The sequence below is a fragment of the Carlito syrichta genome, unplaced genomic scaffold (genome assembly GCF_000164805.1).
Source record: "Carlito syrichta isolate Samal-C Ts95f unplaced genomic scaffold, Tarsius_syrichta-2.0.1 Scaffold308158, whole genome shotgun sequence".
Taxonomy (NCBI): domain Eukaryota; kingdom Metazoa; phylum Chordata; class Mammalia; order Primates; family Tarsiidae; genus Carlito; species Carlito syrichta.
In genome coordinates this window covers 973,612-995,955 of record NW_007252254.1, presented here as the reverse complement: position 1 = coordinate 995,955, position 22,344 = coordinate 973,612, and the positions used below count along the sequence as shown (strand labels likewise).

The 22,344-nt window shown below is 48.3% G+C and overlaps 1 protein-coding gene across 1 annotated transcript in view; it reads left to right on the top strand.

The window, feature by feature from the left end:
• The window catches only part of EFHD1 (EF-hand domain family member D1), a 45,053-nt gene that overhangs the window by 9,577 nt on the left and 13,132 nt on the right, over positions 1-22,344 (top strand). Inside the window, exons 2-3 of the mRNA XM_008065119.2 lie at positions 13,648-13,795; positions 21,617-21,751. Coding sequence (XP_008063310.1) covers positions 13,682-13,795; positions 21,617-21,751 — 249 coding nt within the window. The 5' untranslated portion in view covers positions 13,648-13,681. The remainder of the gene's footprint in view (positions 1-13,647; positions 13,796-21,616; positions 21,752-22,344) is intronic.

Below are 22,344 nucleotides of genomic sequence, written 5' to 3'. Positions count from 1 at the left end.
CACTTGAGTTGGGCTTGCCACCCTTGACCTTCTCTGAGACCTGTGCTCCCTGGGCTGCTGCACTGCCCCCTCCTCCAGTGCTTCCCTCAGCAGTTTGCTTCCCTGACTTCCTTGTCCCCTGAGAGCCACAGGGCTCCTGGGCATTCCAGGAGTACTAGGTTTCCAGGGGCACCTCTAGCCTGGTTTCTCATCCCTCAGGATTCTCCCATCAGAAATGTTATGGGACATTTTTGGAGCTAAGGGAGGCATGCCATTACTGCCCTTCACAGCAAAGAACCCACATGTGCCTCTTTAGACATCTCGGTCAGAAGAGTCCTTTAAGCCACCCCCCCATGCTCAGCAGGCTTCCTATAGAACTTTGAGTCCTCTCTGCCTTGCTCCTTTCTTCCTCCCTCCCCCTCCTTTCTTTCCTTTTCTCCTTTCTTTCTCTGAGCCAGTGACTCACTCTGTTGCCCTGGAACAGAGTGGCACTGTAGCCTCGACCTCCTGGGCTCAAGCGATCCTTCTGTCTCAGCCTCCTGAGTAGCTGGGACTACAGATGCATGCCACCATGCCTGGCTGCTTTTTAAATTTTTTAATAGAGACAAGGTCTTGCTATGTTGCCCAGGCAGGTCTTGAACACCTGGTCTCAAGTGATCCCCCTGCGGGGCCTTACCCTTCTTTCTGAATGAGTTGCCCAGAACTCTAAATTGCCAGATCTACTCCCTTCATTCCCAGTTTCCAGACCAAGTCCCTAGCCACCTGAACTTACCCAAACCCAGCAAGGGTACCCTATTTCAAGAGAACTAAGGAAAGACTCCAGGATTCTTGTCTTTCTCTTAGTGAGAGATCAGCCAAAACTAAAAAAGTGAGAGCTTGCCTTGTACTGAACTCTCTAAGAACTTATTTGTCTTTAGTCTTGGCAACAACTGGACAAAGGAGCAACTGAAAGCCCAGAGAGTTCAAGTAATTCACCCAGGGCCACACAGCATAAGCAGGTAGTGCTGGGGTTTTGAGCCAGGGGAGTCTGGCCCAAGAAGCCATTGCCTCCACCCTCTTCAGGAGTACCCCACCAAGGCTGTCTCTAATAGAACAAATTGTTCCCGGTCATAGTCACACTGCTGGGCCAGAGCTACCACAAGGTAGAGTCTTCCCCACTGAGTTATTCTTGGCCTGAGAGTTTTTGGCATTTGTGTGAAGCACTTTGCACTGTTGACCTGTTACCTTGTTGGCATTGGCATGTTCCTGTGGGGTGGTCCTGAAGCTGGTTTGCTTTGTTTTCACAATGGGTTGCTGGCGTCAGCAGGAGAAATTATAAGTTGCTGAAACCTCCCTAGTGTGGCCTTGCCACTGTTTGAGTTGGGGCAGCCAGATGGCCAGCTTGAGAGCATGAGGGTGCAGGGAGCAGCCATCCTGTGCCCTCTCTCCTTCTGAATTCATGGAACACCCACTGCTTTCTCTTCTTCTGAATCCAGGGGACAGTCCCCAGCAGGGGCAGTGCATGGCCACTGCACGCATTTGGGACAAAGCAGGTTTTGAGGCTATTTGTCATGACCGTTTAGGTAGTGGCCACCTGGCTCTGCCTCCCCTCTGCTGTGTTGCAGGGTGCTGTGAGCACAGTGAGTGCCCTGCAGTAGTGGGCTGGCTCCTCAGCTCTGCCTGGCTTCTCCCCTTTCTTTATGAACTTCCAGACACAGTATAGGGAAGTACAGGGACTGGGCTTACCGAGGAGGGTCCCAACCTCTACTGGTCTCCTGCAGGCTGCTGAAGTGTTGGCCTCTTACTAGAAAAGGAAGGGAAATTGCCAGAAGTGAGCCCTGAGGCACTGGTTCTGCACAGAACAGAGGAAGCTGGAGTTCCGCCCTGTGCCCAGTGCTGCCTCATCCCGCCTTCAGCCTCCCTACATCCGTCTGTGGCTGGGATTGTTGTGCACTTGCCAGCTGAGCTCCCCGCTTTAGTTTGCATCCCCAAGCCCCCAAAATCCATCCTGCACCCTCAGCTGAGAGGTCTTTCTGGGACAGTCGACTGATATTGCTTCCCTGCTTCAAACTCTTTGGGAGTTGCTCCTGTTGCCCGTAGGATGACACAACTGTCCCAGAATGCCTTGTGTGAGCTGACCCTACTCCTCACTTCCAGGACATTCTGGCACCCCAGAACTGGACTGGTGACAATGGCATCCTCCCATGGCTCTGCACGTTTGCTGCTGCTGGTTCCTCCTCCATCCCAGCTGCCTGCCTGCACTCCCAGCCTTATCACAGCTCCTATTTCTTGTCACCTGCCTCTCCACTGGGACCAGGTCTTTGTGCTTTCCTTCTGCTCTGGAGAGGCCCTGGGTAGGATGAGCCAGGTGGTGAGTGAGTGAGTGAATAAACCAAGTATTTGGAGCACAAGGAGAGCTAAGAGCTCATTGGGCAAAAATGACTGTGATCAGTCTGATTGGAAATAGAAAACTTTGGGCTAAAGCTTTTGAACTTGACTCCTCAGGGACCCCTGGCCCTTTTTCAGAGCCTGTTCACTCTTACTTTGCATGCAGTTATAACATTCAGAGAGCTTTTTTCCCAGCAGGCAGCAAATGGTCAAGGAGGAGCAGGTGATTTGACAGCTAGGGAAGACTCACAAGGGATAGAAACACAGGAACTCAGAACTGGGCAGGCAGGGACATATGGAGGAGGGATGACAGGGACAATGGTCCTATGACCCTGGGGAGTCCCTGAGGCTCCTCCAGATAGGAACAGTTGAGGACACTCACAGGGTGACCCCAGGAGGGACACTGGCAAAGATTACCAGCTGATGGGTGTAGTCTGCACTGCTCTTCTGTGACTCGAATGTGCCCAGGGCCCACAGGCAGCTTGTGAAAGTACAAGTTTTGATTTAGCAGGTCTGGGTGGGACTCTGCATTTTTTTTTTCTTGAGTTGGAGTCTCACTCTGTCACCCAGGTTGGAGTGCATTGGCATGCTCACAGCCACTGAGGCCTCGACCTGCTGAGCTCAGGTGATCCTTCCACCTCAGCCTTCCAAGTAGCTGGAACCACAGACAGACACCACCACACCCAGCTAATTTTTTGATTTATTGTAGAGACGAGGTCTCACCAAGTTGCCCAGGCTGGTCTCAAACCCCTGGGCTCAGGCAATTCTCTCGCCTCGGCCTCCCAAAGTGCTGCAATTACAGGCTTGAACCACTATGCCTGGCCTGGGACTCTCCATTTTTAACACTCCTCGGTGGTCAGGATACTCTGGTCCACAGACCTCACTTTGAGTGTCCTGCATCTGGGTATTTGAAAGGGCAGTGGGTGATTTCCATACCAGGCCTTTTTGTATAAAGAGAAGCAGAGTGCACCCATGTCCTGGTGACTTCGAGGTACAGGCATCCCCCTCCTAAAACTGCAGCATTTTCTGGGGCAGCACCATCCTCCTGAGAACCCCCCTGTCTGAAGGATCCCTGGGGAACTTCTGATGGCTGAGCCTCTGGTGGACAAAGGCTGGCCGGTTTCCTTTTTCGTTAATGGCAGGATTATTCCGCTGAGGTGAAAACCAAGAAAACCCAGGGGCTCTGCACAGTGGAAGCCTAAAGAATAAGTGATTCATGGACTGGGGAGGGGGTCTGAAACTGGGTGGACACTGGAAACCTGCCCTTGTCCCTTGCTGCTGTCCCCTTGCTAGCTGGCTTTTGGTGGGGTAGGGGTTTGGGTTCACCTGGGCCCCTTTGGCTGGGCTGGTGGCTTTCCCAGGAGATGGGCCCAGTGATCAGGAATCTCAGCCAATCTCACCCCACCCCACCAATCAGTGTTGGCCTCAACTAGTAAACAAGTCCAGAAGCCTTTTCTGGTGGCCCATGGGGGGCAGGCATCATCCTCTAACAGGGCCTGGCAGTGAGAGTCACACAGTAAGGGCTTTATGGAAACTCAGTGCAAAGGACCACAGCAGGTGGCGGGTTTGGGTTTTCCCCAGAATTTTAAAGATGACGAGTCTATTTGGAACTGAGTTGGATGTAAGCAGCACTTCAGAGTAGAAGCCCTGGAAGCTGTCTGCTTTCTCTTCATGACAGCAGACAGGTGCTATTTTTTAAAAATAGCTCCTCACTGATTTCTTATGAGTGCCAGCGTCGCGTGCAGGAGTAGGATTTCCTTTTGGCCCTCTTGCCACTATGCAAGGCACACAGGGCTCACTGTGTCCTCGGTGGACAGATAGGGCCAGACCTTTCCCAAGTGGGTGGTAGGGCTGGGTTTGAACCAGGTCTGTGTGTGTAGGGCCATTTGGAGTGCCAGTGGGGCTGGCATTTCTCCCTAACAGATCCTGGAAACTATAAAGGTAGAAGGGCTGGGCGTAATGACTTCCAGTGTTTTGGGAGGCAGAGGCAAGAGGACTGCCTGAGCCCAGGGGTTTGAGACCAGCCTGGACAACTTGGCAAGACCTTGACTCTACAATACATCAAAAAGATTAACTAGGCATGGTGGTGCATGCCTGTGGTCCCAGCTGCTTGGAAGACTAAGGTGGAAGGATCACCTGAGCCCAGGAGGTTGAGACTGCAGTAGCCATGAGTGTGCCACGGCTCTCCAGCCTGGGCAACAGAGTGAGACTCTGACTCAAACACTAATAAGAAAGGAAGAAAGGTAGAAGAGACAGAGAAAATGGGAAACGTGGGGAAAGGTCACAGATCCACAAGGAAACTCCCAAGAAACAAGGGTACGAGGTCTTGTGATTATGGGTGGTTTTCTTTACTATCCTAGGTTGCCTCTAATAAGAAAAATCTGGGTTGACGTTTAAATTACAGAGAAAAAAGGAGCTAGGATGTTGGTAGAGGAAGAGCTGGGGGCCTAGGGGACCTCCAGTAAGCCTGAAAGCATTTGGAAGGTGGTGAGGCAGGCTTGAAATGAGAGGAGGAAGTAGGTTAGGCTAGGCTTGCAGGGAGAAGGCGAGCCCCAGTCAGGTGGACCTAGGGCCTCACTGGGGTCAGGGCCTCCCTCCTCAGTCCTCCCTCTTCCAGGTGCCCCAGGGCTAGAAAGGGTATCAAGCAATCTTCCTGCCTCAGCCTCCTGAGTAGCTGAGACCACAGACACATACCATCATGTCTGTCTAATTTAAAAGAATTTTTTTTTAGAGATGATTCTTTTTTCTTTTTTAAGTTGGAGTCTTACTCTGTTGCCCAGACTAGAGTGCAGTGGCCACTCCTGGCCGCCGCAGCCTCAACCTGCTGGGCTCTGGCGATCCTTCCGCCTCAGTCTTCCAAGTAGCTGGAACTACAGGCGCATGCTACCTCGCTCAGCTAATTTTTTGGTTTATTGTAGAGACGAGGTCTCGCCAAGTTGCCCAGGTGGGTCTCGAATCCGCGGGCTCAGGCAGTCCACTCACCTCGGCCTCCCAAAGCGCTGGGATAACAGGCTGAGCCACCAAGCCCGGCCCATTCTTTTTCTTTATCCTTCTAATACCTAACTCCCTTGTTTCTGTTTTGTTAACTGTCCTAGGGCTGGGGGGAGCAACCTTGGCATTCTGAGGACTGACCTGAACAGCAAATCTCCCTTCCCTAAAACCCAGGTCCCCTGGCCACATATCCAGCCCAGCACAGAGCTGCAAGCTAGGCGGTCCTCCTGGTGAACCTCGCTGCAGCGAGAGTTCTTGGACTGGTTAACCTCGGTGGGCCTCAGTTCCTTCATCGGCCAAACAGCACCACGCCCCTCCAAGGAGTGTTGAAGGATTAAATCAGACGAAATTTTATTCGAAGGACTTGGCTGGTGAGATGGTTTCTCCAAATGTTTGTAAGATGCCAACACCAGCATCCCCTTGGCCAAAGTTAACTACTTTGCATATGTCAGTAGTCTACAGGACCATGCTTTGAGGCCAAAATCAGAATCTACAAATACACAGAACTCACAAATGTGATTCCTGGCCAGGCGCGGTGGATCAAGTCTATAATCCCCGCACTTTGGGAGGTGGAGGCAAGAGGATTGCCTGAGCCCGGGGGTTCTAGACTACTGACTTGGGGAGACCTCATCTCTAAAATAAATCAACAAATTAGTCGGATGTGATGACATGCGTCTGTAGTTCCAGCTACTTGGAAGGCTGAGGGGGAAGGCTCACCTGAGCCCAGCGGGTCAAGGCTGTGGTGGCTGTGAGTGTGCCCCTGCACTTCAGCCTGGGCAACAGAGTGAGACTGTTTCTGCCTAAATCTCCAGATATAAATTGCAAAAGGTGTGACTCACAGTTAACAATAGTGATCTATACATCTGGACACCGAGTATACACTGTGCCTCCCCTAACCCTTTGTGAGTTCCGGGGTGTGTAGTATAAGCTCAGTAGATGATCATTCTTGCCTCCCCTGCTCCCATGGAAAGCTTAGCGTCTGTTGGGAGTCCCAGGCTAGCTCTGATCCACAGGAACTGGCTTTACTACTTTCTTCAGTTTTCACCATCTATGAAGTGAGGCTACTAATTACCACTTAACAGCCCTGTTGGATTACATGAGGTAATTTAGCACAGTGCCTGGCACTCAAATCAACAATGAAGACTGGCGGCCGTCATTAATTCTTCGCACGACTGTTGTGAAGATCAAAAGATCAGTATGTGAGACAATGCTTTGTGAACTGCAAAGCTGACCAGTGTTAGTTACTAAACGTTTGAACCTTACTGTGCACAGTGCTCTATGTAGTCAGAGGTGTTTTGAGAGGAGCAGATAAAATGGTTAGATGATAAAAGGTGACATGTGAGTTTTCTTCCTGCCTGTCTTGCAAATCCAGGCCCTGCAGGAAGTGACTGTAGACAAACTCCCAGAGAGGGTGCCTTTGAAGAGAAAAGGATACGCTTCTGGATTATAAATCACAACTCCGTGGGGGAGGAGGGTGCCACTGATGTGGTCAGTGGCGTCCTCCTGACCACATAGAGTCCTGCCAGGACTTAAGTGAATGGCACTTGGCCCATGCTTCCAGCAGGAACAAAAGAAAGCCACCTTTACTGTGTACCTGGGAGTGAAGGGAGTGGCTGGCACACCATTTCTTTCTGTTCTGCCCTTCTCCGCCTTGGAGATGTGGCTTCCATGTCTGCATGGTCACATCTGCCCTGTGAACTTTATTCCTGCACCCATCCAGTGGCTCCCAGAACATGAACAGGCCTGCTCTGACCCCATCTTTGTCCCTTTTTCCTTTTCTGGGATTTGCCCACTGGGGTGGCAGGCTTCTGCTTCTTGAACGTTCTCTCCAAAGGGGTTGAACCAAGTTTTCCTGCCCACTTAAAGAAACTGGAATTCCTTCAACTTGTTGCCCAGAGCTTGCCAAGGTCCTTTTTGACGCATTTGATGTTTTTGTTAGACCTGGAGAATGTTTGGGGTTTGAGGACCTAAAAAAAAGCTTTCCAAATCTTTTCGAGTCCTCTCAGTCTGAGCTCCAGAGGAGAGGTCAGAGGACGACTTCTCGGCCCCCTCCCCTGTGTTGAAAGAGAGCCCTCCCCACCTCACATGCACAACCTCACATGTGACAGCCTCTAGGTGTCTGCGGGAGGCTGTACTAGCTCTAACCTAGATGAGCTGGGACCCTTACCCTAGTCCTCCGTCTCCCAGCCAGCTGAGCACAGATTCCTGCCTGATCTCTGAACTTTGCGCATCCCCTCCACCCTCCCATTTTGGTTTATCTCCTGTTCCTGGGCGCCCCTCTCTCCTTATACCTCTCTCTTCTGGGCGTCCCTCTCTCCTTATACCAGTCATTCCTCACTCCCTTCACTTTCCTGCTAACACTCTTTATTCATGCCCCAGATGATTCTCATCTTTAAAGCACCACCTTCGTTGCTTCAGTCTCCTCTGCAAACTTTGTTGGGACACACTGTGCTGAGCAGTGGGCAGAGGACATTTATCCAAAATCTCCACATTGATAGGACCGTAGTGGTCTTTTTTTTTTTTTTTTAAGAGACAGGATCTCAGTATGTTGCCCAGGCTAAACTCGAACTCCAGGGCTCAAGGAATCTTTCTGCCTCAGCTTCTTGAATAGCTGGGACTACAGGTGCAAGCCACAGCACCCAGCCCTAGTGGCGGTTTAACTGGGCCACCCCTTCTAGTGTTAGCTTGCCTTGAGAAGTGCTTCCCAAAGCACTTTCTTGGAACATTCATTGCCAAGATGCGTTTTCTCCAGTGGAAAATTCCCAAACACAGAGGACTGTGTAGTCTGATGAGTCTGTGCGCTCTGTTTCACTCTTGTAAGTTTTGAACACATGACCCTATGGAAGGCTCTGGAAAGTTCCACACCAAAGAAACCTGTTTACTTTGACTAGAACTCCATGTAACAGAGACTGTCCCTCCCAGTCTGTTTGTGTGAGCTCTCTTTACTTTTCAGGTCTAGTTCTAGTCAGCTGTTTTGACAGAAAGCGCTTCCTTGAGTTTAGCTCAAGTCCTTCTCTCACATTTCCATGCACAGTGCCCGGTTCTGGCCACCCTTTGGGGGCCCTGGACAACATCTGAAAGCAACTCTTTGCTTCTTGGTCCAAATACTCCTGGGCCTATTACCCTGTTCTTGCATGGAATCTTTTTTTGAGACGCAGTCTCACTCTGTCACCCAGGCTAGAGAGCAGTGGAACATTCATAGCCACCGCAGCCTCTACCTGCTGGGCTCAGGTGATCCTTCCACCTCAGCTTTCCAAGTAGCTGGAACCACAGGCACATGCTACCACGCCTAACTAATTTTTTAATTTATTATAGAGACAAGATCTCACCAAGTTTTCCAAGCTGGTCTCATACCCCTGGGCTCAGGCAATCCACTCGCCTCAGCCTCCCAAAGTGCTGGGATTATAGGTGTGTGAGCCACTGTGCCTGACCATGCATAGAGTCTTAAGGCCATTTGCCCTCCTGGATGCATCCCACTGGCCAAGCCCTTGATCTCCCTGAAGTGTGGGGTCTGTGTGGAGTGGCCCCCGGCATTTGGGATTTGGGATTTGGGATTTTTCCTTCTTGCCATCATGACTTATTTCACATTAGTGTTCTGGCAGCCTCCTTGACTTTCTGTGGTCCCCATATCCCCAAAGGTGTGGTCATGGGTATTGCTGAACTGTGTTTCTCTCAAAATCTGTGCTGGAGAGTTGGCTCGGGGAATCTTAGTTTCAGGACTTTGCATGTGTTTGTAGTTGTGGTAAGATCTAGATAGTGTAAATTTTCCTTTTTTTTTTGAGTTGGAGTCTCACTCTGTCACCCAGGCTGGAGTGCAGTGGCATGCTCAATGCCACCACAGCCTAAACTTGCTGGGCTCTGGCGATCCTTCAACCACAGCCTTCCAAGCAGCTGGAACTACAGGCAATGCCAGCCACCCGGCTAATTTTCAGATTTATTGTAGAGATGAGGTCTCGCCAAGTTGCCTAGGCTGGTCTGGAACCTGTGGGCTCAGACAGCTCTCTCACCTCGGCCTCTCAAAGTGCTGGGATTATAGGTGTGAACAGCCATGCCTGGCCTTACTTTTTTTTTTAAATGTAGGCTCTTATTCTGTCACCCAGGCTGGAGTGCAGTGGCACAATCACAGTTTGTCGCAGCTTTGAACTCCTGGGCTCAGGTGATCCGTCTCCCGAGTAGCTGGGACTATAGGCACACACCACCGTGCCTGGCTAATTTTTTTAGTTTTCATAGAGACGAAGTCTCACTATGTTGCCCAGGCTGGTCTTGAATTCCTTGGCTCAAGCTATCCTCCCATCTTGGACTCCCAAAGTGCTGGGATTCCAGGCATGAGCCATCGTGCCCAGGCTCCCTGCTATATTCGATCCCTGGACACCGTACTAACTTACTGGATATTTCGGACCTAGATTTTGCCCCACCTTTGTGTCACCAGGAAATCTGATAGTCAGCACCCTTTCTGGGTGGCTCTGTGTCTAACAGCCAGTCCACTTATTGTATGGGCCTCTATACCTGTTCATCTTCCCTCCAAGGACCTAATGGAAGTCCTTGCTCACCTAAGCAACCACATAAGATCAGCCATGACATTCTGTGAGACCAACTTAATAGCTGTGTTTCAAAAGTAAATGAGCACATGACCCAGCAACTCCAGTCTTTGGTATATACCCAAGAAAACGGAAACATGTATGCACAAACACTGGCATATGAACGTTCAAAGCGGCACTATTCATAATAGTCAAGAAGTGGAAACACTTCAAATGCCCATCACCTGATGAGCAGATAAAATATGGTATACAGTAGAATATTACTCAACAATGAAAAGGAAAAAGTACTGATTAGCACATGCTACAAATGAGTGAAACTTGAATATGTGATACTAAGCGAAAGAAACCAGACAGAGCAGACCAACCATCTGTTATATGATCCCATTTGTATAAAATGCCCAGAAGAGGCGAATCCACAGAGACAGAAACACTAGCAGTTGATAAAGGCTGTGGGTGGGGGGCGGGGAATGGGGAATGACTGCCTATGGGTATGGATTTATTTTTAGGGTGATGAAAATGTTCTGGAATTAGATAGTGATGATGGCTTTACAACCTTGTGAATATATTAAACCCACTGACTTGTACAGTGAATTTTATGGTATGTAGATGATATTGCAATAAAGCTGTTATTTTATTTATTTATTTGTTTGTTTTTGAGACAGGGTCTCACTGTCACCCAGGCTGAATTGAGTGCAGTGGCACCATCCTGGCTCACTGCAGTCTCGACCTCCTGGGCTAAAGTGATCCTCCCACCTCAGCCTCCTCAGTAGCTGGGACTACAAGTGTGTGCCACCATGCCCAGCTAATTTCTATTTTTAAATTTTTTTGTTGAAATGAGTCTCACTATGCTGCCTAGGCTGGTCTGGAACTCCTGGATTTGAGTGATTTACCTGCCTCAGCCTCCCAAACTGCTGGAATTACAGATGGGAGTGAGCCACCGTTCCCGGCCTGCTATTTTTTTTTAAAGTAAAAAAATAGGTAAATGAGGTCCATCTCTGAGTTATTTTAGCGAACCCATGGAATTCATTATTTTTTAAGGTACTTACAAGTCATCCTTTGATAATACTGGATTCTCGGTGGTCCATCTGAGACTCACATACTCTGCCTACTTCCTGGAAACCTGAAGCACCTTGTTTGTTTCCAGATCTAAGACACCTGCCTCATCCTTCAGGGCTCCCCAAGCCTTACCAGCAGCCATCCAGGGATTTGTGTCCTTCAGTGCCTTGCAGTGTAACTCTTCCAGCAGGGAGGGTCCACCCAGTGGCAACACAGAGCTGCTTGAGTAAGAAGTACCCAGCAGAGGAAGATGGGGAACACTGAGTCCCAGAGGACAGACAGTGGGTGCTGCTGGAGAGCCAGAAAGGAGGACGCGGGCAGCTCTGAAAGCTCCGGGGTACAGGAAGGCCACAGAGGAGGGGAGGGAGGAGGCAGCTGGGTGGGAGGAATGGCATGGGTTGGCCATTGTGGCAGGAATGGAGCTTGTGGAGGATTCCTGGGCCTCCTTTCCAGCCTGACCTTGTGGGTCTTGAATACTACTAGCCCACAGTGTTAGATTTCTAGTTGCCCACTGGCTACATTTCTTGGTGGGTGGTTGGTGGCGTAGTTGTTTTCAATAATGGTGAGTTTTTCTTACTGGGGAGTGTGGGAGGGGGCAAATGGATAGTGAGGAAGCCTGATTTGTTTATTTGAGTTTATATTTTATTCACTTTTTAAAGAGATAGGGGCTTGCTATGTTGCCCAGGCTGGATTTAGACTCCTGGGCTCAAGGAATCCACCCACCTCCATCTCCCGAGTAGCTAGGATTACAGGTGCACACCACTGTACCCAGCCTTATTTAATTTTTTAAAAATACACTTAACATAAAATATAACTTTTTTTGAGTGGGTTTCTCACTCTGTCACCCAGGCTGGAGTACAGTGGCATGATCATGATTCACCCCAGTCTTGACCTCCTGGACTCAGGGATCCTCTCTCAGACTCCTAAGTAGCTGGGACTACAGGGGTGCACCACCATGCCCAGCTTATTTTCTTGATTTTTTTTTTTTTTTGTAGAGATGAGGTCTAGCTATGTTGTCTAGGCTGGCCTCAAACCCCTGGGCTCCTGGCTACCACACCCAACCAAGTGTGACCATTTAGGAGTACCATTCAGTGCCATTAAGAACATTCACATTATTGGACCGCCATCACCACCATCCATCTCTAGAAACTTTTCTTGCACCGACATCACCCCCATCCATTTCCAAAACTGTTTCCTTATTCCAGATTGAACCTTTACTCAGTAACAATAAACCTCTGTTTCCCCTCCCCCCAGTCCCTGGTAACCACTATTCTACTTTAATTCTTTATGAATTTGACTACTCTAGGAATCTCATATAAGTGGAATCACACAGGGTTTGTCCTTTTGTGGCTGTCTTACTTAGCAGAATGTCCTCATATGTCAGAATTTCCTTCCTTTGATTGCTGAATAATATTTCATTGTATAAAATACCATATTGTATTATATGGATATACCCTATTTTGTTTATCCATTTATCTGTCCATGGACACTTGGGTTTCCACCTTTTGGCTGTTGTGAACTGATTTAGTGTTGTAGCAGTTATTTCTGAGTTGGGGGTCTCACTTTATTGCCCAAGCTATAGTGCAGTGGCATGATCACAGCTCACCACAATCTCTACCTCCTGGACTCATGCGGTTCTCCTGCCTCAGCCTCTCAAGTAGCCAGGCCTACAGGCACGCACCATCACGCCTGGCTGATTTTTTTTATTTTATAGAAACAAGGTCTCACTATGTTGCCCAGGCTGGTCTCAGATTCTTGGGCTCAAGCAATCCTCCACCTCAGCCTCTCAAAGTGCTGGGATGACAGGTGTGAACCACCTTGCCCCAGCTAGTTTGTTTTTTAAAGCAGGATATTCATACCTGAGCAAAAAGGGGTCTCTGGGTAGCAGAAACTAGGAAGCAGTTGAATGGAGGAGAGCCAGGTAGGCTGTGAGATCACCCTGTAATGGGGGGGAGTGGCCGGGAGAAAACAGAGCACAGAGGACTGAAGATGACTGGCCCAGGGAGAAGGAAACAGGGCCAGAACCCCCACCTGGAGAGGCTGGGTTTGTTTCCCAGCAGGGGGCTGGGCTGGGTGGACAGCCAGCAGGGGGGCCAGTGCTGTTAGGAGACAGACCCAGAGCCTTTCGGCAGTCAACCACACAGATTTAGAGACCAAATAAGTGAACCAGAGGGGGAAGCACAGAATGAGAGCTGGGACCAGGCCCAAGTCACCGCCATGTACAAGGGTGGGAAGTAACCTCTAGAGACATAGGACCAGCAAGAGAGAAGGCAGGTTGTTGGAAATGGGTGTGGGACAGTGGCCAAGAGGAGATTCCTGGAATCATTAACTTTCTCTGTGGATATCGGTGTGAGCTCCTACAACCCCTCCAGTGTCCAGTAAGTAGCAGGTGCTCAGTTGATGTTTCTTGACCGAAAAGGGGGGAAATAAAGGTAAACAAGGCATGTTTTTCACCTCTGAGAAACTTATGGCTTAGTTGAGGAGAAAAAAGATGTGAAAACCAACATGGAGCACAAGGTCCACTTTGAGTCATACAAAACCCAAAGGTGTTTTGAGCAGGGAGGGGTCCCTTCTGAGCAGGTGACCTGAGTGGGCATTGCAAAGCAGGAGGTATCTGAGTCACTTTGCAATGAATAAGGTCAAAGGAATTACACATTCAGGAGACTAACAGGTGTTTTAATTTTTGTCCTGGTCATGCCTTCCTGTGGCCTTGCAGGTATGATGCCGGGAGGGATGGCTTCATCGACCTGATGGAGCTGAAACTGATGATGGAGAAGCTGGGGGCCCCTCAGACCCACCTGGGCCTGAAGAGCATGATCAAGGAGGTGGACGAGGACTTCGATGGCAAACTCAGCTTCCGGGAGGTACCTGCGTAGTCCTGGTCCTGAGCCCCTGGGGGGGTGCCCCTGAGAGGACCCTCAAATTTACAGTCTTCTGGAGTACAAATGGGTTTGGCCTCTCTAGAGAACCATTTGGGTAGTTCACCTGCAATTCTGCTTTTAAAAACATCTTTAAGGAGATAGCAAATCTCAGTGCTGGCCTAGGAAAATGCTTAGTAAGTGGGTTGAAAATCAGTGTGGGTAGTGTAACCTTATTTGGGTAAAATGTTACAGTATCTGGCCAGGCATGGTGGCTCATGCCTGTAATCCCAGCACTTTGGGAGACGGAGGCGAGAGGATTGCCTAAGCTCAGGGGTTTGAGACCAGCCTGAGCAACATGGAGAGACCTCGTCTCTATAATAAATCAAATTAATCAGGCATGGTGGTGTGTGCCTGTGGTTCCAGCTACTTGGAAGGCCGAGGAAAAAGGATCGCTTGAGCCCAGCAGGTTGAGTCTATGGTAGCCATGAATGTGCCACTGCACTCCAGCCTGGACGACAGAGTAAGACTCTGACTCAAAAAATAAAAAAAAAATGTTACAGTATCTAGAAGGATGCTCACCACAATATTCATACTGGATATTTATGGGTGCAAAGTTTTGGTGGTTTTATAGTATTTTATTTTATAGATTAAACCTTTTTTTCTGAGTCGGAGTCTTACTCTGTCGCCCAGGCTGGAGTGCAGTGGCACACTCACAGCCACCGCAGGCTCGACCTTCTAGACTCAGGCCATCCTTCCATCTCAGCCTTACAAGTAGCTGGAACTACAGGCACGCGCCACCATACCCATCTAAGTTTTGGATTTATTGAGCACAGGAGTTTGAGACCAACCTGGGCTATAGAGTGAGAGCTCATTTCTATAAAAAAATAAAATTAGTTGGGCATGGTGGTGGGAGGCTCCAGTGGGAGGATCGCTTGAGCCAGGAGTTTGAAGCTGCAATTAGTTGTGATTGTGCCACTGCACTTAAGTCTGGGAGACAGAGCGAGACCCTGATTCTAAATAAATAAACAAACAAATAAATAAATAGCTAAAAAGAGGTCTTACTCTGTGCCTGGGGAGTACCCCCAAACTGTAAGAATGGGTTTCTTGGTCTATGAACCTCTAAAATTGCAGGCAAAATTTTGTGTGTACCAGTGTCTCCTCACAAAGAGTGTACCTAGCATTCACAACCTGATCCCCAAATGACTGAGAACCTCAGTGGTAAAGCTATTTCTAGTTGGAGGAAATGTCTCAAGACCATTAGATTTCTTCCATGGCAAAGATGCCACCCCACAGGGCAGGGAATTTCATGTCTTAGGTGTGTTGTGAGTTTGATCAGAAGGCCTCTGAACATGTCAGTTGGCACCCATATTATAATAACCTCCATGACAGCAGCTGAGTTAAAGGCTTGGAGGATTAACCCAGCTCCTCGTTCTCTGTTTTGTCTTGGCTAGGAGGAGAGGACTGCCCTTTATTCCTGGCATTTATTTATTTATTTATTTTTTAGTTGGAGTCTCACTCTGTCGCCCAGACTGTAGCGCAGTGGCTGCTCCCGGCCACTGCAGCCTCGACCTGCTGGGCTCCGGTGATCCTTCCGCCTCAGCCTTCCAAGTAGCTGGAATTACAGGCGTGCGCTACCATGCCCGGCTAATTTTTTGATTTATTGTAGAGATGAGGTCTCGCCAAGTTGCCCAGGGGGGTCTCGAGCCCGCAGTCTCAGGCAATCCACTCACCTCAGCCTCCCTAGGCGCGGGATAACAGGCTGAGCCACCGAGCCAGCTATTCCTGGCATTTAATCTTGGTTATTCCAGAAATGGTGGGATGCTGGCATTCTCGTTTCTGATGGTGAGGCCTTTGGTCAAGTGCTGGTCTCCTGTCCAGGCTGGAAGCTGGTCTGCAGACTGAGCTGGCAGCCAAGAGCCAGCCCCCTCCCATCTGTGGCAAACTGGGCTTGCCTCTCTCTACCCATAAATCAGCTCCAGAATCGCCCATCTCTTCCTTTCCTGACCCTGCAGGTGTGGAGATAGGAGATACAATGTTGGGCATAACCCCCAGGCGAAACTCATCCAGCCTTCTCATTCCAGAACCTAGGAGTTGAAGGGCTACGAAGGTCAGGATTTACCAGGCCCCAGCACAGAGTTGGGAGTAGGCTGCGGCCTCTGTGCCCCATGGCTGCCCTCATCACGGCCACACTGTCTTCATGACTACCCCATTTGGCTCCTGCTGGGTGTTGGCTCTTTCCAGGCTCTTTCCAGCCTTGGTACCCCTAGGGCATAAAAGGCAGAAACTTTTGCCTTGATGAAGCTTTGGAGGAAATCGTGGGGAAAGAGCTTCAGTGGCAAGGTTGTGACCTCTGGGAACAGGAGTTGAGAAAGAATTTAGCGGGCTGTGCAGTCACCAAGTGAACTAAAACACAAACCCTCGCTGTGTCAGGGACCACAGCTTTTGGTTAGCTGCTGGATTGGCCATTTTCCACGGATGTTGGGCATCTGAGGCCTAGAAATTTCCAACGATTCCTATGGGCTCTCAAACTCCTTACAGAGCTTCAGTGACATTTGCATTCAATCCTTTGTCAGTCCTGAGCCTGTAGTGGTCTCATCTCTAGGAGTTGTACCCAGTGTAAAAGACAAGTTACCATGCATACTTTCCTGTTCAACTTGCTGTTATATTCTTTCACCGCTGGTTTCTGCTTGTGTTATAAGGTGCTGGTGGGCTGAGGCTGTGTTGATATGGTAAAAAGACAATGGGCTTACAGTTGGACCTTAGTCTGCTGCATAGAGCTGGGCCACCTGAGAAAGTTTTTTTACTTCTGAGATTTCGTTTTGTGTCTTCAAAATAATGGTGTGGTAGGCCAGGCGCGGTGGCTCAAGTCTGTTATCCCAGCACTTCGGGAGACCGAGGCAAGAGGATTGCCTAAGCTCAGGGGTTCGAGTTCAGCCTGGGCAACTTGGTGAGACCTTGTCTCTACAATAAATAAAAAAAATAAGCTGGACATGGTGGCTTGTGTCTGTAGTTTCCAGTGACTTGAAAGCCCAAGGTGGAAGGATTGCCTCAGCCCAGCAGGTCGAGGCTGCAGTGGCTGTGAATGTGCCACTGCACTCTAACCTGGGCAACAGAGTGAGACTCTGACTCAAAAAAAAGATTAGTGGTGTGGATCAGGTATGGCAGCTCATACCTATAATCCCAGCACTTTGAGAGGCCAAGGCCAGAGGATCACTTGAGCCCAGGAGTTTGAGATAAGCCTGGGCAACATAGTGAGGCCTCATCTCTACAAAAATAAAAAAATTAGCCTAGCGTGGTGGTGTGTGCTTGTAGTCCTGGTTACTCAGGAGGCTGAAGCAAAAGGATTTCCTGAGTCTAGGAGGTTGAGGCTGTGGTGATCCATGATCGTGACCATGTCACTGCACTCCAGCTTGGGTGACAGAGCAAGATCCTGGCTCAAAAAAAAAAAAAATGCAGTGTGAATAGCTCTCCCTCAAGACTGTTGTGAGAACTAAGTTCTCTTTCTGTGTCTTCTTTTTTTTTTTTTTAGAGATGTCAGCTTGCTATGGTCTTGAACCAGTTCAAGCTGGTCTTGAACTCCGGGGCTCAAGCAATCCTCTTATCTTGGCCTCCCAAAGTGCTAGGATTACAGGCTTGAGCCCCCATGCCCAGCCTTTCTGTCTTTTTTTTTTTTTTTTTTTTTTTTGAGTTGGGGTCTCACTCTGTCGCCCAGGCTGGAGTGCAGTGGCCGCTCCCGGCCACCGCAGCCTCGACCTGCTGCTGGGCTCTGGCGATCCTTCTCCTCAGCCTTCCGACTAGCTGGAATTACAGGCATGTGCTACCACGTCCGGCTGATTTTCTGATTTATTGTAGAGATGAGGTCTCGCTGCCCAGGCGGGTCTCGAACCCGCGGGCTCAGGCAATCTACTCACCTCAGCCTCCCAAAGGTGCGGGATTACAGGCTGAGCCACCGAGCCTGGCTCTTTCTGTCTTTTATAAGCCAGAAAGAGAGCCCTCACTAGCAAACATATTTGCTGGTACCTTGATCTTGCACTCTCAGCATCTGGAACTGTGAGAAAATATGTTTCTCTTGTTTAAACCACCCACTCTGGTAATTTGTTAGAGCAGCCCAAGCACACTGATAAACTGGGCCCCTGGCAGCCCTGACTATGCTGGGTGGCCCTCCTGCCTGATCACAGTTGATTGGACCATGGATGGACCCCTGGCCTGATTAGACCAATAGAGTGCTCTTTGCTGGCATTTTGAAATTGAGACTGAAGTGTTGCAAATTGGCTCTGCCGGTGGCTATTCCTGGTAGAGTAACTCCATGTGAGGTGGCAATTTCCTACCACATGGACCAGACAGAAGAGGTGGAGGGGGATGCTGCCTCCGTCCTGAGACCTTTGCCTCTCCCAGTTCCAGTCCTCCTCCAGTTCACTGTATCTTGGCCTTGGGTTTTTGATACATTCATATGATATGATGAATACTTCCTTTTTCTTAAGGCCACAAGTTTTACTGGGCGCAGTGCCTCATGCCTATATTCCCAACATTTTGGGAGGCTGAGGCGGTAGGATTGCTTGAGCTCAGGAGTTCCTGACCAGCCTGGGCAACTTAATGAGACCTCATCTCTAGAAAAAAATCAAAAATTAGCCGGGCATGGTAGCACACATCAGTAGTACCAGCCACTCCAGAGGCTGAGGCGGGAGGATCGCTTGAACCCAGGCGGTCAAGGCTTCAGTGAGCCTTGATCTTGCCGCTGCACTCCAGCCTGGGCACAGAGTGAGATATGGACTCAACAAACAAAAAACCAAGTTTATTTCTGTCACTTGCCATCTAACTAATACAAGGGAAGTGTTTGCTTCATCAGCCAAAGCCATGAAGTTAAAAATTGTCTAAATGTATCAGAAGCAGCGATAGCTTGTGTGTGAAAGAGATTTTAGCTTTGTCAGTTCTCTGTCTCTTTGTTTTCTCCCTCTCCTCCCCTCCCCCTCTTTCCTCACAGTCACAACTAGGACATTTTCCAATTCTTCTGCAACATGCCCGTCTTTGTGAACTATAAATAGGAAGACAAACAAGGCTGGGCAGTTGGAGAAATTGTCATTCAGGGGCGGTTAGTGATTGTCATAAAACTAAATGGGAATGTCTGGCATGCTTCATGGAAGGCTGAACATTTTCAGCTTGAGCTGGAATTTTTTTTTCTTCTTTGAGGGGGACTCCTAAGTTATAACAGGACTGCTGTTGGTCATATGCTGAGTTGGCAGAGTTGAGTGTACGTGGCCTGTATTTATTCTAGACCTGGGGATTCAGAGGAAACAGCTCTGGGGAAAGGACCCATGAGGAGAACTTTCACTAATGTTTCTAGTTCACAAAGCCCTTCTGTGAACAGAAACACTGTCACCTTCACACTAAATGTGAGAAAGCTGTGTTTCAGGGATACAGCAAGTCCCCTGAGGTCGCTTGGATTGGTGCTGAGCTCAAGGTGATGCTCCCTGTTTTCTGGGTTGCCTCCCTGGGTTTCTTGAGAATGGCTGGCACTGGGAGGCTACTTCTTCTGTTTGCTTCATGAAGCAATGAGGTGAGACCTTCTGTTAACGAAATGCCTGAAGATTGGGTAGGGGATCTAAGGACAGGTATTTGAGTCCTTCCCACAACATGGCTCATGTTTGCAGCACTTAAGTCTGTGACTTTGATCTCTTCTGTGAGAACTTCCTCTGTCCCCCTTGGCTTCCATCCTATTCTTGGGGGCCTGGCCTCCTTTAACAGGCTAACCGCCCCCACCCCCAGCAAATGTTTTGACTCTGATGATCTGCAGCAAACTGAGTCTTTGCCGGCCTCTAGTGAGAAACTTTGAAGCTACAGGTGGATGAACTTGGCTGCCACATTAGCCTCCGCGAAGCTACAAGTCTGTGGGCATCTTGCTTCCTCTGCTGATTTGGATTTGCCAATGTCCACAGTGGAGTTAGGAGCCCCCAAACGAGCAACACAAAGGTTTATTGGCAAAGCATTTTTGGGTTGCAGTGGTTGAGATTCTCTCTTGAATGAAACACATCCCTCTAAGGGATTAAGAGCCTTGGCAGAAGCAGATACTCCAGCGGGAACTCGGAAAGCCTGTCAATGTTGTTTAACCTATCACTCTACTTTAGGTAATGTTTTTCTTTTTTTTCCTTTGAGGAAGGCATTTTTTAGGGAAGATGATAGTGAAAAAAGACTTGGGAATCTGAAACTTTCCTGTAGGTGCACATATTTTAGGTAGCACCTGAAAACCTGGAGAGATCCTCTTGTGATAATGACTTGGAATAGATATTCTTTCCAAAAGGAAAAATAAATCATGGAAGTTGGATAGCAGTTGTTTGACAAGTAAATTCATAAAAATTATTTTTAAAAGAGAACTAAAAAAGCTACAAATTTGCCTTGGGAGAGAAGGACAAGAAGATGGGGTAATTGCCATTTAAGTTTGGCCAATTTATTTATTTAAAAATGTATTCTGTAGGGTGGTTTTTCTTTGAGAAACTTGCTTATGGCAAGTCTTTCTGCCATGAATCTTTCCTTTTCCTTCCCTTTTTCTTGCTAATAAACTGTTTTATTTTGTTTTTATTGAAAAAAAATAAAATAAAATAAAAATTTATTCTGTGGAATAATACGAGTGATAAATTGCCTTCAAAGATGAATTTATTCAGGTTACAATTTTAATCTGTTGGAAGAAGATGGATTATTCAATAAATGGTGTGAGGATTACTAACTAACCATTTGGAAGAAAAATAGGGTTAATGATTAACCTCACATGATAGATCAGAATAAATTTTAGAGATTAAATATTTACATGTTTAAAAAAACAAGAAGCCATAAAATAGTAGAACAAAACATAGGCAATTGTTTATGTAACCTTGGTGTTGAGAAAGGTTTTTCTAAGCATAACACTGGTGAGAGAAAAAAAATAGAGCTTATGTACAATTTTTAAAAGTCAAAAATTGTCATAAACATAGTTAAAAGGCAACTGACAGAGCTAAAGTATTTGAAATAGACAAAGTTCTGTGAAGATCTTTAGCAAACGATAAGATAGGTAAACAATCCAATGCAAAAATGAAACGCACCAGGTTTATTTTATTTTCTTTCATGGCTGTAAACTAGGGCATTGCCAATTTTTTGCTTTTATAGGTAATGCTCAAAACTATTGTGGGAGTGTTTCTGAAAGATAAATTCCCAGCCGTGGGAGTAATGGCTGGAAGGGGGAAATGCATCTATTTTTGGAACATATTTCCAAAGTGCCCACCAAAAATTTTGAATCAATTTATACACCCATCAGATAAATGAGGGTACCCATTTTCCTATATTCCTGTAAAAAATGGGCATATTTTCTTCCTTCCCTTCCTCCCTCCCTCCCTGTCTCCTTCTCTCCCTCCCTCTATCTCTCCCTCCCTCCCTCCCCTCCTTCTTTTGTTTTAAGAGATAGGGTCTTGCTTTGCCACCTCTGGAAATAAGTACAGCGGCACGATCATAGCTCACTGTAACCTTAAATTCCTGGGCTCAAGTGATCCCAGATAGCTAAGACTATAGGCACATGCCACCATGCCTGACTATTTTTACAATTTTTTAAATAAAGATGGGGTCTTGCTATGTTGCCCAGGCTGGTCTTGAACTCTTGGCCTCAAGCAGTCCTCCCAAAGTACTGGGATTGCAGGTGTGAACCACTGTGCCTGGCCCATGTTTTCATTTTTGACAGCCTAATAAGAGAAGAAAAATAATTTGTCTCACACACAAATAATGTTTGGCAAAATGAATTCAATTTGGACTTGCTGTGAATCTCAGCAAGGCTGACTCTGGCTCCCTGCTTTCTTTCTCTTGTAGTTCCTGCTCATTTTCCACAAGGCCGCAGCTGGGGAACTGCAGGAGGACAGTGGGCTGATGGCGCTGGCAAAACTCTCAGAGATTGATGTTGCCCTGGAGGGTGTCAAAGGTGCCAAGGACTTCTTTGAAGCCAAGGTGGGTACCTCATTCCTTCAGTGCAGGACAACCACTCCCTCTCATCATCCTGCCCAACAGGCTAGGGCTGTCATTTTAACCCCTGCAGAGCACACCTGCAGAAACTGTCCAGGAGCGTCCTTCAGTCCCCTACCAGCCAGCGCAGTGGTGTGCAGGGGGTAAGAACACACACTCTGAAGCCAGGGCACCTGAGTTCAGATCTTGCCCCTTCTGCTTACTTACCCTGTTACTACTCTGCACCTCTGTTTCTTCATTTGTACAATGGGGCTGCAATAGAATTGCCTTGAGGATTAAGTGAATTCCTGAGTACAAAAGTGTTTAGCAAGTACCTGACCCTCCATGAGCACATCACAGGAAGTATGCACTCTTGGGACCCCTCCCACTCCAGGCAGAGCCAGCCTTTTGCGGAGTTTGAGCTTATTCTGGGAGTTTGCTCAGAGACCAAGTATCCTGGGTGACACATGCCAGCCTGCTCAGGCCCCTAAGCAATACTTTATTCTCACATCTTTTTTTTTTTTTAGCTGGAGTCACATCTATTTTTTTTTTGTTGGAGTCTCACTCTGTCACCCAGACTGGAGTGCAGTGGCCGCTCC